The 13,414-nt window shown below is 53.2% G+C and overlaps 1 protein-coding gene across 1 annotated transcript; it reads left to right on the top strand.

Annotated features, from left to right (window-relative positions):
- The first annotated feature begins 204 nt into the window (after window positions 1-204).
- On the top strand, window positions 205-12,766 carry TRARG1 (trafficking regulator of GLUT4 (SLC2A4) 1). The gene is made up of 3 exons (XM_021524955.2): window positions 205-620; window positions 6,184-6,316; window positions 7,537-12,766. Exons 1-3 carry the CDS (start codon window positions 231-233, stop codon window positions 7,542-7,544), a joined length of 531 nt encoding a protein of 176 aa, XP_021380630.1. The 5' UTR covers window positions 205-230; the 3' UTR covers window positions 7,545-12,766.
- The last annotated feature ends 648 nt before the right edge of the window (window positions 12,767-13,414 follow it).

Here is a 13,414-nt window from a genome sequence, read left to right as displayed (position 1 = left end):
CATCCCCGGGGGCCGCGGCGCCGCACGCAGCGGCTGGGGCGGAGGCCGAGCGCGGTAAGGGGGCGAGGAGAGGGGGGCCGGGGACACCCCGGGGGCGGTCCGCGGCCCCGATCCTGCCCCGGGGGCCGAGCCGGAGGAGGGGCCAGCCCGGCTCGGCCTCCCGCGGGGCGGCGGGCCCCGAGCGCAGAGCGGCGGCGGCGGGGCGCTGCCGGAGCCCGCTCCGCGGGGCCATGGCCAGCACCGGCTCCGCGCCCGGGGGCGCGGGCCCGGGCTCGGGCACGGCGCTGCCCACCCGCTTCCAGGAGACGGAGAAGCTGCTGTCGGCGACGGAGGGCCGGGAGGAGAAGGGCCTCCGCGGCTCCAAATCCTTCACGGCAGCCCTGCCCGGCGAGACGGAGCGCAACGGGCACGGGCTCGGCTACAAGTCGGTGTCGGTCGGGCACCTGGAGGCGCCGCCGCTGTCGCCGTCCCGGCTGAGCCTGGGCAGAGCCTCGTCCACGGCCACCAGCACGGCGGCCCCGGAGCAGGGCCGCCCTCGGGACTACCTGGTGCTCGCCATCTTCTCGTGCTTCTGCCCCGTCTGGCCCATCAACATCGTGGCCCTCGTCTTCTCCATCATGGTGAGTGCGGGACCCGCCGGGCGCACGCACCCGCCCGGTTCGCCCGCGGCTTCCCCCGCCGCCGCCCCGACGGGCGCCCCGGAGCTGTCCGCGGTGCTGCACCCCCGGCACCGGCACCGGGCCGGGAGGAGCCCGCTCCGCTCCCGCTGCGCTCCCGCGGGCTCGGCCGGGCTGTGCCGCCCGGCTCGGCTCCCGCAGCGCGCTCCGGTGCGGGTCCGGGGGGCGCGGGCGGGCGGAGGCGGGCGGGGAGCGCACCGAGCCCGGGGCAGAGCGCGGGGAGGCGGCGGGATGGAGATGGAAAAGGTGGCGGCGGGATGGAGATGGAGATGGAAAAGGAGGCGGCGGGATGGAGATGGAGAGGGGGGTGGGATTCCAGGGCAGGGCTCCGGGAAGCGCGGTGGCTCCGGGAAGCGCGGTCCCTGCCGCCAGGCAGCGGTCCAGAACCACTCGGCGGGCTTCCCCGGCAAGGAGCTGCGGGGTGAAGCAGCCGAGGGATCTCCCCCCGCCCCTCCGAGCCCAGCCCTGCAGCACTGGGGAGACCCTGGCTGGAGGCTGGTGCCTGGCCTCAGGCACCTCAAAGGGACAGGTTGCACCTGCAGCTCCTTTAGTCGCCCTAGAGAAGCAATTCTCCTCCATTAAACATCCCCCACACCTCAGCAAATCCACCAAGAGCCGAGCAGGGGAGAATAAATCCAGCCCGGCCTCCCACCCATCGCGGGTACAGGTGGCTCAGTCAGCACAGCCCTACAAGCACAGCCACCCCCCTCCCCAGCAGATGCTGCTCTCTTGTACACACCCAGCACCTTCTATGCCTTTGATTTGCAACAAAGGCAAATCTTTTCTTTGAAAATCAGCTCCATTACCTGCTTACCGCACAGAAATACACTGAGGGGCACCTGCAGCCATCACTTCCCCCCAAAACCACCAACAACTTGAAGGCAGGCACGGGCACTTGCCACAAAAAGCCCTCTGGGGAGACCAATTTCCATTTTGAGGAGGAATCATCGTTTCTGCCAGTGCCAGCTGTCATCTGCGTAGTACAGTTGTGTGGCACAGCCTGTTTAGGCAGCATCCAGGGAAGCCAGCCAGCCTTGCTTGGCTTTGCACTGCAAGGAGAGGGAAAGCAGCTGGGTATTGCACATCCATGGTAATAAACAAGGGCTCTCACGGGGATTTTCCAGCCACATTAGCCTTCATGCAAAATAGATCCTCACACTGTCCCTTGCAGGCGTCAGAGCCCCCAGAGGGGTGGGGGTGTGCCTGGGGCCACACGAGCCCCGTGGAGGAGAGTTTACAGCAGAAAAAGAGCAGGAGTTGGTTCATCCTGCCAGGCTGAGAGGGACCGGGGTGTGGTGGCTGTCACACCCAAGGGGAAGCAGGACCAGCAAGGCAATAAGATTATTGAGCTGCCCTCTGCTTCCAAGGGCACCGGCAGCCCTGCCCAGGGCTCATCCAGAGCTGGGGAAGGGGAGGCAGAAGGTGCATTCAGCTGAGCTCGTTCTCCTGGACGAGGTTAATGGCACACACTGCACATTAGTAGCCAGTGCACATCCTCTTGCCCCTGCACAGTGGCCCCTGCACTCTCTGTCCTGCGGTTCAATTAATCATTGCAGCCCTGCCTGCACCATCACCTCCTCCACACACCCACCTGCCAGGCAGGGACCTCCACAGGCACGAGCAGAGCAGGATGAGGAGTGATCCATCCATCCTCCCTCCCTCCCTGAGGAACCAGGGAACAGCTGGCTGGGTGCTCCTGCCAGCAGGAGCAGCTCTCAGGGCACGGGTTGATGTTTCAGCTGCTTACAGCAGGGAGGAACTGAGCTCCCCAAGGCTCCCCCAGGCTCAGGTCTTCTTCAGAGTAAAGCCCAGGTGTGCCTGATCATGCACAGATCTGAGCAGGAACCAGGTTTTTGTGATTCCCATCGCCTGGGGAACAGGAGGACCTTTCCACAATGTGCTGACATTCCTTTAGCTCTGCAATTGTGCTTTTCTTTCCCGAGTCAAAGCTTTTGCACATGAAAGCTTTTTTTTTTTCCTGGGTAATAAGCAGCGTCCAGAGAGGAAAGTAAATGAATGCTTTTGAGCTTAGTGTCTCATAAATCATTTTTCAAAAGCTGCTCTCAGATCCCAGCAGGGCCTATGGCCAGAGGTGGAAAAAAACCCTGCTCTAGTCCCCCCAGCCTGTTCCTGCTAACGCTGGTTTTGTGGAAATTAATTACCTGGAGGCTTTTTCACAGACTCTTGGATGTGTTTTTCCCAACAAGTGATGATCTGGCTGTTCTAAAGGGTTCAGGTCACTCCCCAGAGTAAAGAGTGGGACTGGTGGACAAGGATGTGTCCATCCCCTGGGATCCATCTCTTGGGAGTGCAGGACAGGGCTGGCTACCACACAGCCACCCTGCATTCCTGCAGTGAATCCTTTCCTCTTCCCACCAAAGTGCAGCCACTTCAGGGGAAGAAGCAGAGGAGCCACATCCCAGAGTACAAAACTCCAAATAAATGAAGGGAAATGAAAAAGACCAGCCAGAACCACCACACAATAACATCAAGGGCAGTTCTGCACAGCACTTGGTATCCAAAATAAGTTCTGTCATTGCCAAAAGATGTGTGAGAAGTCAGACAATCCTCACCCGTTATAGTCTCACTCTGGAGTTGACTGATACCTCCCTTGGAATGTTTCCTTCAACAAAAACACCAAGTGTCCAGGATTAATGATTTATTCTCAGCAATTGGTGGACGGCAGCAGAGAGCATCCAAAGCCAGTTCATAAATTGGGAAAGATTGCAGGAAAGAGGATGGGATGATTTGTCTTCCCCATCCCTGTGTATTTCCTATCACAGGAAAGTAATTGCCTTCATTTGCAACAAGGCCACTTAGGGGAAAAAACCCATTTGGAGCAGTAAGTGGAAGAGATAGCAGTGGGAAACAGGTGAAATGAAATAATTCCTGAGTCACTCACCCTCACCTGGCCCAGGGCTGCTGCAGAGCAGCACCCACTCCCCAGGAGCTGCAGATTTTCCAGCTCTGGGCTGGAGCAGGGAGTCCCTTGGCACTCCCACTGTGACTCACTCGAGAGCCCTCAAGCCTTTCGGAGCTCTCCTGCCTTGGTGAGCCTCGATTAATAAACAAGATGTTAATGTTTTTATGTGGAAAGCAAAACGGGGGGTTAGTGATACTAGAGAGCTGTAATCAAACTGTTCCACACTGATTAATAATATACGTACAGTACCAAATTCTTGCTAAACGCCCCATGCCAATGCTGATGGGTTTCTCATAATTGTTGAGGATAAATGAGCAGTAAACACTTCCAGAAGCTGTAGTGATAACTATATTGAATGCCTTAGCCTATGTATTTTGCCTTGAAGACAGCTAAAACTGCAAATTTCACTGCAATCTAACCCACACCCTGCCAAATTTTTACACTTGCTACAAAAACCAGAGACTGAAAAACCAAATCCCCGGAGCTGGAGCTGCCAGTGAGCAGGGCAGAGCTCCTGCATCCTCCCCATCTCTCACCACCAACCCATGAGGCTTCATTTTGTCACCTCCTGTTCTGGGATGAAAATAGCTCCTGGCTGCATCCCATCGCTGTCGGAGCGGGTCTGGCAGAGCTGCTGGTGAGCCCAGGAGGAGCAAGGTCCTGAGCACTCCTGGTGCCACTGCGGGGACAGGGACGCCCAGGGTGGCTCCTGAGTGGGGCAGGACGTTGGCAGGGGGCAGAGGAAGCAGCCACCCTCCTGCCTGAGGCTCTGCTGGGTTATTTTTGTGGCGACACAAACTCACAGGAGCACACGGAAACATCCAAAGCTGCGTTTTTCCTACAGAGCAGCTGCCCATGCACAGCCTGGGCTGAGGGGATGTTTTGGTGCTGCCAAGAGGCAGTGGAATTAAAGCAGGATGAATGGGAAATGGGGCAGTAAAATCAAGTATTGGTTCAGATTCTCTGTGATGTTTCGTGATTATTTTTGGAGCTGGACTAGACCTCCCCACTCTTTTTTTTTTTTTTTAACATGAAGCAGGGGATCCTTCCCATCACAGCTATTTCTGAGATACACATTTTTTGAAAGGAAACTGGGATTGCTTTAATCCACTTCCACCTTTAACTCATTTTAACTAGTACACTTGGTGTTTTTTTTTAACTGAGAATTTCCCCAGTTTTAGCAGCCGTGCTCCAAAGGGAGGAGCTGTCACACAGCACAGGGCTGTGGGAGCTGCTGAACCCACAGCTTGCCCCAGATCCTCTTCTTCTCTTCCAAGGCAGCTTGGCTGGAGATGGATGGGCCAGGGAAAGAAGCCTTTAACCATGTTAAAGTGTTAAATAAATAAAATCAGCCCCAAAGGAGGAGTATCTGCTTCAAAGCAGTTAAATCATCAATAAAACCCCATTCTCAGTGAGGTTTAGGGGGGTTTTGCCCAACTCCTCCACTGGATCAAGGATTCTGGGCTCCCTTCTCTCTCCCCTCACTCCAAACGTTCCCAACCAGGTGAAAATGTCACCAACAGGCTTTAAAACCCCTTACCCACTTTTCCTCCCTCCAAAGGCCCTTCCCAAGGGGTTTTGGGGGCAGCAGAAGGGCGCTGCACGAATCTGGGGAGGCTTTTTGGTGCCCAGGGCCGGGCATGCTGAGCAATCCCACCACGAGTCCTCTCCCAGCTGCCCTCTGCCAAGGGCTGGGTGCTCCCCCAGCCAAGGGCAGGAGATCCCTTCCAGCAGGATCAGGAGGTCCTGCCCCCCACAGCCAGGTGAAATGTAAATTTTAAGGGATTTAGAGATTTTAGAGGAGCTAAGATTTTAGTTAGAAATAAGCCTTGCTAGAGTTAATTAAAATAATAATAATAAATGAGTAGGCCTAGATGAAGTAAGGAGTTAGTAGTTAACTAATAATTGATTGCTTGTCAGAACAATGTTTAGTTAGCTGGTTTTATAATGAAGAATACACAAACTAACAAATAGCTTTTAGGAACATAAGACCATTGTGGGCCTCCTCTGCTCTGAAACCAATTGAAGACAAGGAATGGGAGTTCTACCAAGAGTTCATTTGTCATATTTGCATTGAAAAGGTAGAAAGGTCAAAACGAGGATGACTTCATTGACTTCCTCATTTTGGGACCCCTCCCCATGAAAGCGACACCGACCCATTTCTAGGAACAAACCACGCATGCTCAATAGATTTTGGAGTAATTAGCATACGAGGCGAGCAATGGGATGGACCAAAATGATGAACATGTGTTTGCATTTTGGGTATTCAATACTTGTATGGATAAAAGGGTTCTGTAATCACCTGGAACCTGTGGTGTGGATTTGGGAGCCATCCCACACACACTTTCTAACTTTAAACTGCTAGAGAGCTTTCGTCCCTCACAGTTGGATATCGATACTAGATCAATATCCAGATTTTTTCAACAAATCACCAGGAACCCTCACTTTTTTGCTTGGCAACCAAGTGATGGCTAATTAAAGGAGCAGGAAAGCAAATGGGGCTGGGTTTGGGGCTCTAGAGGCAGGGAGTCCCCCCCACCAGAGCTGCTGCCTCTCTCAGGGTCTCGTTTTGTGCCTCCCCAGTCGAGGAACAGCGGGCAGCAAGGGGACACGGACGGCGCCCGGCGGCTGGGACGCATGGCCAGGCTGCTCAGCATCGTCTCCATCGTGCTGGGGACCATCATCATTGTGCTCTACATTTCACTCAGCATCAGAGGTAACCTGGGAGAACCTTGGGCTTGCTCAGGGGTCTCGTGTGGTGGTGAAGTCTTTCTTCTAACCCGTGCTTCTAAAGAAAGGCTCCGCAGCTTCTTGTTGTTTGGTCTCAAGGCAGTTTATTGCCAGTTATCTAAAAGATTTTCTTCTTGGGCTGTGGCTGTTTGGTCAGCAGCCCAAGCAGAGACACACACTCCTGACACCCTCACTGTCTGGTCTCTTTTTCTTCTCTTTCCCCTCCCAGGGCTGCTGCTATCTTTTATATGATATATTACGTATTATATGTTTACAGTTTTCCCCCAATACTTATTACTTATATTACAAAGTGCTTTTCTACTCTAAACTAATCTACAAGCTAGCATCACCAAGAACATGGAGGCAAGGAAGAGAAAGGAGGAAGAACAGGATTAGCTTATTTTTTTCTATCTTAGAACTTCTGACCCCCATGTACAAAATAAACCCCGCTCTGTACAGGTGCTAAACCCCCCCTGTACAATACTAAAAAAATTTCCCCTCTACTTTGTAACTACTTCTATTATACTATCTAACCCTTTGCTTGTTTTACTTTTAAAGTTAGTAACTCATTCCATGGCTCAAACTCAAAATCACAGCTGTTTGCAGCTGCCTGCCAGGGTCTAAAATGCTTTTGACGAAGGCTTGGAACCTCTAAAAATGTCTGAGAGACATTTTGAGTTCTAACAGTAACCCTTCCTTCTCCTTCCCTCAGCCAGCTCCAGCCCAGGGGGTAGGACAGACCTGCCCCTCATTCCCAGCCCAAGTGCAGTGGGAGGTCAAACCCAGCTTGGTTTGACCATCACCAGCTGCACACACACGTAAAAAACACCCCAGAGAACGGGCTCCTCCCTGTACAAACTCACATTTCCCACACGACCAGCATGGGAAGCCCTCCCTGTGCTGCCCAAAGGGCCCTGGTGACCACACAAGGTCTCCCTGGTGAAAGGTCCTTCCCTTGTGGTTGGGTTTAGAAGAGTGGAGTGCTGTAAAAACAGAAAGGTTTCAGGACACAAATCAACCTGCCCAGAAATACAACCCCAAAATGTCTTGGGGACCTTCCAAACACAACCCCATGTGCCAAACCAGCATGCTCAGCACAGCTCAGGCAAAGAGGCAACTCAGAAACCCCCAAAGGCCAAGCCAGGAGCGTCAGGGGAACATCTGCTGCCTGCTGGAAGCTGCCCTAAGCCACTCTTTCTCTTACAGTTTCCTAGAAGACGTTTCAGCATGCAAATACCTTGAAGAGGAGGAAGACAACTTTCCTTTTGGGGTTTTTACTTTCAGCCTTGCAACAAAACAAAAAATTGTCACAGTGTAGGTGGGCAGCCCTAGACAGTCTGCTCTGGAGCGCCGTCGGAAGGAACGCATGCTTCGATTCACCGCCTTTGGGAGCGAGCCTGTGCGAGGGATGGGATAAAAATCACCCTGAGCAGCAGTGGGAGAGGCCACACGGAGAGGAGAAGGGGGAAATCCACTACCTCATTCCCCTCCAGCAGAACTCACGGAGTGGGGAGACAACTAAAGTGCAAGAGGAGGAGAGAGTCTCCAGAAGGAAGCTGGTTTTGGAAGGAAAATACAAGGCGAGAGCGGGACGTTTTTGAGGAGTCCTCCTGAGAATTTTGGCACGAAGTCACTTGATTTTTGGGGGGTTGTTGGTTTTTAAATCGTCAAAATCTCTGTCTCTACGAAAACTAAAACAAAACAAAGCTCAAACTGCCATCAGGAGCTGAGAGCTGTTCCACGGAGGAGGAGGGAGAGCGGAGCTGCAGCAGGACCACGGCTCTGCTCCGAACGAAGCGCAGCTGCCAAAGCTGGAGGATGTGGTGGGTGCTTTTGTATTTTTGATGAAAAAAAAAAAAGAAAAAAAAAAAAAAAGAAAAAAAATCAAAGAGACAATGACCATTTGCATGCCTTTGGGAATGTTCTCCATGTCTGTTCCTACAAGCTCTTTTATCACTTAGGGCAGAGCTCAGAGCTGGCAGAGGAGGATGTTGCTGCATGAGAACCCCAGACTCCTCCTCACCCCCATCCCATGGTGGGCTTTTTAAAGGAAGGCAAAATCAGGCGTTCCCTGTGAACCCACACATTTCTCTGTGCACCCAAAGGGAGGTTGGCACCCCTGGCACTGAGACGAGAGCCTGCTTGATGCCCAGCAGCAGCACCAGGGCACAGGGAGCCCCTTCTGGCACTCGCACCCCGATGTCGCGGCATGTCCGAGGCTTCAGCGTGATCCAGCCCCCAGCACTGCCAGTGCTCATCCCCCCGACCCTCTGAGGCTTCAGCTCAGGGCCTCCCGGGAGATTTTCAGGGTCGTGAAGGAGTTTTAGACTCCTGCTCCTCTCCTTGCACCCCTCACACAGCTCTTCTGCTGCTCTGAAAATCTCCGGCGTCCCCGGAGCTGCCTGGGGTCAGTTCCTCGAGTCGTTGTATTGTTTTTTAATGTTTTGTATTTAACACAACAAGGAAACAAGACTCTGCTCCTCCCACTCTGTCTGTAGGTACCACGGGCCCTGCCAGGTCTTCCACAGCACACGGCTCCCTCAGCCCATCCCTGTGGGACCCAATCCCCACATGCTCCATCCAGCCCCAGCCCTTCTCCTCCCTGCTCTCCCCTCACTGCTGTGGGGAATTCCTGGGGTTGGCCCTCTACCCACCCACCCAGACTATGCAAAGCTCCATTGCCTGTTGTTTCAGCCAGGCTTTGTGACTTCTGGCCACGTCCTTTGGCTCCCTGAGCCTCTTTGATCCAAACTTTGGGGACACACGACCAAGAGCTGCACTGCCCGACCTTTCTGTTGCCTCCAGCTGACAACCTGCGACCTAAAAGCAGGGACTGGCTGGGAAATGTTGTCCTGCAGGGCACTTCTGCTCCCTAACAGCAATCTCCTGAAAAACACCCCTAATTTAGAGCAAATTCCGTGCTTCCCAGGGCTTGTCTACATGGAGAATCCACTAAAAGAAACCTCACAACGTGGTAACTGCTTGGCACTGACTCCTTCCCTGGGCTCTGAGTGGGCACATGGGTTAGCGCAGGGTAGGGGTGAGGTGTAACTCCACGCTGTAGTTACTCTGTAGTAGCTAATGTGCAAAGCCACGGGCATCTCTGTGAAAATTCTCCTGTCATCTTTTGGATTGCTCCTCTTCCAAGTGGTTTTTTCTTCTCAATGTTGTTTGAATCCAGGGGGTGAAGCCAAATCCCCCAGACACGCTGTCAACGTTTTTCTCTCCTCTAAAAGGGATGCCAGGGGCTCACAGCAATAGCACATCACTACAGCACTTTCTCGGGCTCCATTCCCATCCACCCCTTTGCCAGCACTCCATCACAAACTGCTGGCATCTAAAATGGACCAAATCTGCAACTTTTCTTTTGCAATTTATCTTTTGTGAGTTCAGCAAACAGGGGCTGCTGAGCATTGCTGGGTGGGAGCTCCCTCCTCCATCCACTACCCAGGAACTGCATTCTTTCCTCCTGAGCCCTTCAGAAACCCTCCCTTGGATGTTCAAACTCATCTTGTGGCTATTGAAATCACATCAAATCCCCCAAATGTTTCCTTCTTTAACTCTTGGGCTCAAGAGCTGCTTGCTGGGGGACACGTGGGGGGATTTTTGGAGCTACATAAGGGCAGTGCTGCCTGTCCCTGCATCTCCTGCCCTTTGCCCTTGGGGCTGCTGGAATTCAGCTGATGGGAAGAGCCCAGGAAGCTCCTCCTTGAGCAGGAAGGGTCCTTTTTTCAGGGAAAAGTGCTGGAGGGAGTTATAGGACTTGAGAGCACTGAGCGTTTATTAAGTAAGGATTTAAATGCTCTTTTATCATTATATAAAGCCTTTCATCTAAAGTGCTTCTCTGCATCCAAAGGATTAAACCCTGCCACCCCCCATGAGGTGGGTTCACATTACTGCTCTAATTGCAGGGATGGCAAATGCTCAGGCACTGAGCAGCTCCCAAACCAACCCCCTTTTCTTCCTCCTCCTTAACAGAACCATCTATGAGCACAGATTTCCTTGCAATCTGGTTTTTTTTTTTTTTTTTTTTCAGTGGGATCTAGACAAACTGCCCCACTGTGACTCCAAATGGGATTCCTGCAGGCAGGGGAAGGAGGGCTTTGTGGGGAAGCTGCAGTGCTCCTTGCCAGGAGAACTCCCAGGCCAGGCCAGCACAGGGCAGAGGAGGTACCAGGACTCCCCTGGATGCAGGACAAGGCAGAAGATTTCTCCCAAATCCCCAGGGTGATGATTTGTTTGTGCCTCCTGTCTCATTGGACAGCTTGGGTGATGCTTCTCACCTCACTATTCAGTATAACAAAAGAGAAGGACTAAGACACTTGAATCCTTTCTGTTCTAAAATCTTCCTGAAGAGATACAATTGTACTGCACCCTTGAACACAGCTTTTTTTTTCTTTTTTTTTTTTTTTTTTCCTTATCCTGCATTTAAATCCAGAGGAAACCCTCTACAGTTACCCCTGACAAAATATTTACTGTGCATGTAACCTGCCCCTCCAATGCTGGAGGAATAAACTCTCCAAGTCCCTTCTCCCTGTCCCCCATCAACTTCTCCACACATTTTGCAGCCTGTTCTGCAAAGCTTTTGCCACTCTGCTCTCCCCATCTCAGCTCAGCTCAGCTCAGCTCCCTCTTTGGCTCTTTTTGGGTGGAATTTGCTCATATTTGTGCAGGAGGAGGCTGCAGAGCCCCCAGCCCTCACCTGAGCAGGGTCACAGTGAGGTTGATGATGGCAGAACTTCACCCTGAGGCCACCAGGCTCAGCCACCCCCAGGGAACTCTCCTCAACTCAGCTTTTAGCACACAGGAGGGCAACCACAAAAGCTGTGCCATGAGCCCTTTCCTCTCCAGCCCCTCCAAGCATCCCTGCTCCTTCTTCCAGCTCTTTGCCCCCTGCTGCAGCCTCCTCTGAGCACACACACCAGAATTCTCCATGCTTGCAACTAAAACAGGCACAAAATCCTCAGGCTCTGGCCAACTTCTCCCCCCTGCTGAAGGAAAGGTGAGAGCACGGTGACAATCCAGCCCTACCTGCCAGGGAAGCTGAGCTGGTGGGAGGAGAGCTCTGAAGGGATGGAGGAGCTGGGAAATGCCTCTCAGTGTGAGCTGGAGTGGGAGTTACAATCGACAGGTCCTGGTGGGATGGAAACCCAGGGGAAGGAGCCTCCCAGCAGAGCATGGGGCTGCTGGCACCTCCCTGGCACTGCTGTCCCTGGCCTTCTTTGCCAGGATTTGGGGCAGAGCCTGGCTCTGTGGGGTGGCACAGAAGGGCTGCTGGCTGCTGGATTGAAGCTTTAAGCTGAACCAGCAACAAACTTGGCTTGGTTTTGTAGCAGCCCCATGGTGGGATGCAGTGACCCAGGGTCAGGAAAGGTCTGCCTGAGCCAGTGGTGGGGACAGCAGCACCCTGCAGACACCAAAGGGATCTGAGCACCAGCAGGGGAAGAAAGCCACTAAAAGACTTCAAAGTCTGCCGTGTTCAGGATGGGTTTGCCTTTTCTGGCTGGTGTTTCAGCCTGTTCCAGTTTCCTCCTCTGTGCTTTGCTGGTTTTCCCACGCTGTCCCCTCAGCATCCCACCCCCCGAGCTCCCTGGAGTCCCTCAGCTCTCCCTCCTCCCTCTGTCCCTTCTCTCACCTGGGCAGGTCCTGCTGCAATGAGATCTCATCTCTGGCCCTGCTGGAAGGGGGCAGGGAGGGCAGGGAGCTCTGACCCGGCCCCACATTTCTCCATGTAGACAAGAGGAGCAGATCCTGCCTTTTCTAGAAAATGGAACCTTCATTTCTGTCCATTCTGAGCCCAGGGAGAGGCTGCAGAAAGGCACCCACTGGGCTGGCCCCACCCTTGCCCTGTCGCTTCATTACTCCTCACAGAACCACAGCCAGGGTTGTCCTTTAAGCTGAAATTATTCAGATTTAAGCTCGTTTTCCTTTCAGTATCCAGCCTTTAATTTTGGCAAAACCAGTTAGGTTTAGGTTTGGACTGAAAAACTCCCCTGCTTGGGCACAAGCCAAGGGGGTGTGGGGGGGAGAGCAGCCTTTTCAAAGTGGGAATATTTGTAAAGCATTTGCTGACACCAGTAAGTAGCAAAATCCCAACCTATAAATACCCATCCCAACCTATAAATACCCATTCTGATAAGAAACATCAGAAAGGGAACGTGTGCAGGATTCACCAAGGCAGCCCTGATACCACCTGGGAGCCCTTAGAAGGTGCCAGGACTTGATCCTTGGCATGGAAGTGCAGGGTCCATCCCCCCACTGGGAGAGCCACAGCTCACACACAGCATGAACACACCAGGAACTGCAGCTGGGTGCTTCTCTTGGCTGACAAATGTTTCTTTTTTCTGCAGGATGGTATGGTATATCTTATATACTTTCTTTGTATTTCTTGGCATGAGAAAAAAAAAAAAATTAAAATGTAACATGCATGGTCAAAGCTGAACTGGTTTCTTCTGTCTAAATGAGAAAAAAAAAAATTATCCAAGCTACTCATTCAGCAATTGCTTCACACTCTGAGAGCAACCAGTTGGTATTTTGGGTGCAGTGGGCTGCAAATAATATGTACAGGCAAGGAGTAAAGAAAACAGCACAAGTCAGAGCAGGGAGAGGTGCAGACAGAGCAGCCTTGTGCTGGTTTTAACCAAAAACTTCCCAGGAGTTTTTCCAGCCAGACTGGAAGGCTGCCCAGCCTCCTGGGTCCCCGGGAGGGTTTATTTGTGTTCATTGGTCAGTCAGGGTGGCTGGTCCTCACTGCAGCTGAGGTGCAGAACTCCACCCAGCTGCATCCCAGAGCTCTGCTCTCCCTGCCCATCCCTGGCATCCCCTGGCAAGGAGTGGCAGCCCCAGGCAGCCTGGGGAGCCCTGCAGGAGCAGCTGCCTGTGCCACCCTGCAGACCCTCACCTGGGGAGGTGGCACAGTCCCACAGTGTCACAGTGAGCTCATGGGCACTCTGTGCCCCTTCCCCAGGACCCTGGGACTCTGATCAGAGAACCCTGGACCCTCCTTCCTGCCCCAATGGGAGAGCCAGGGAAGCCCACCCTGCCCAAAGTCTGTACAGACCCCCAACATTTCCTGTTCTGCTCT

The sequence above is a fragment of the Lonchura striata genome, chromosome 20 (genome assembly GCF_046129695.1).
Source record: "Lonchura striata isolate bLonStr1 chromosome 20, bLonStr1.mat, whole genome shotgun sequence".
NCBI classification, from domain to species: domain Eukaryota; kingdom Metazoa; phylum Chordata; class Aves; order Passeriformes; family Estrildidae; genus Lonchura; species Lonchura striata.
The sequence above is the reverse complement of the archived record's forward strand: the minus strand, read 5'-3'. Positions and strand labels throughout refer to the sequence as shown.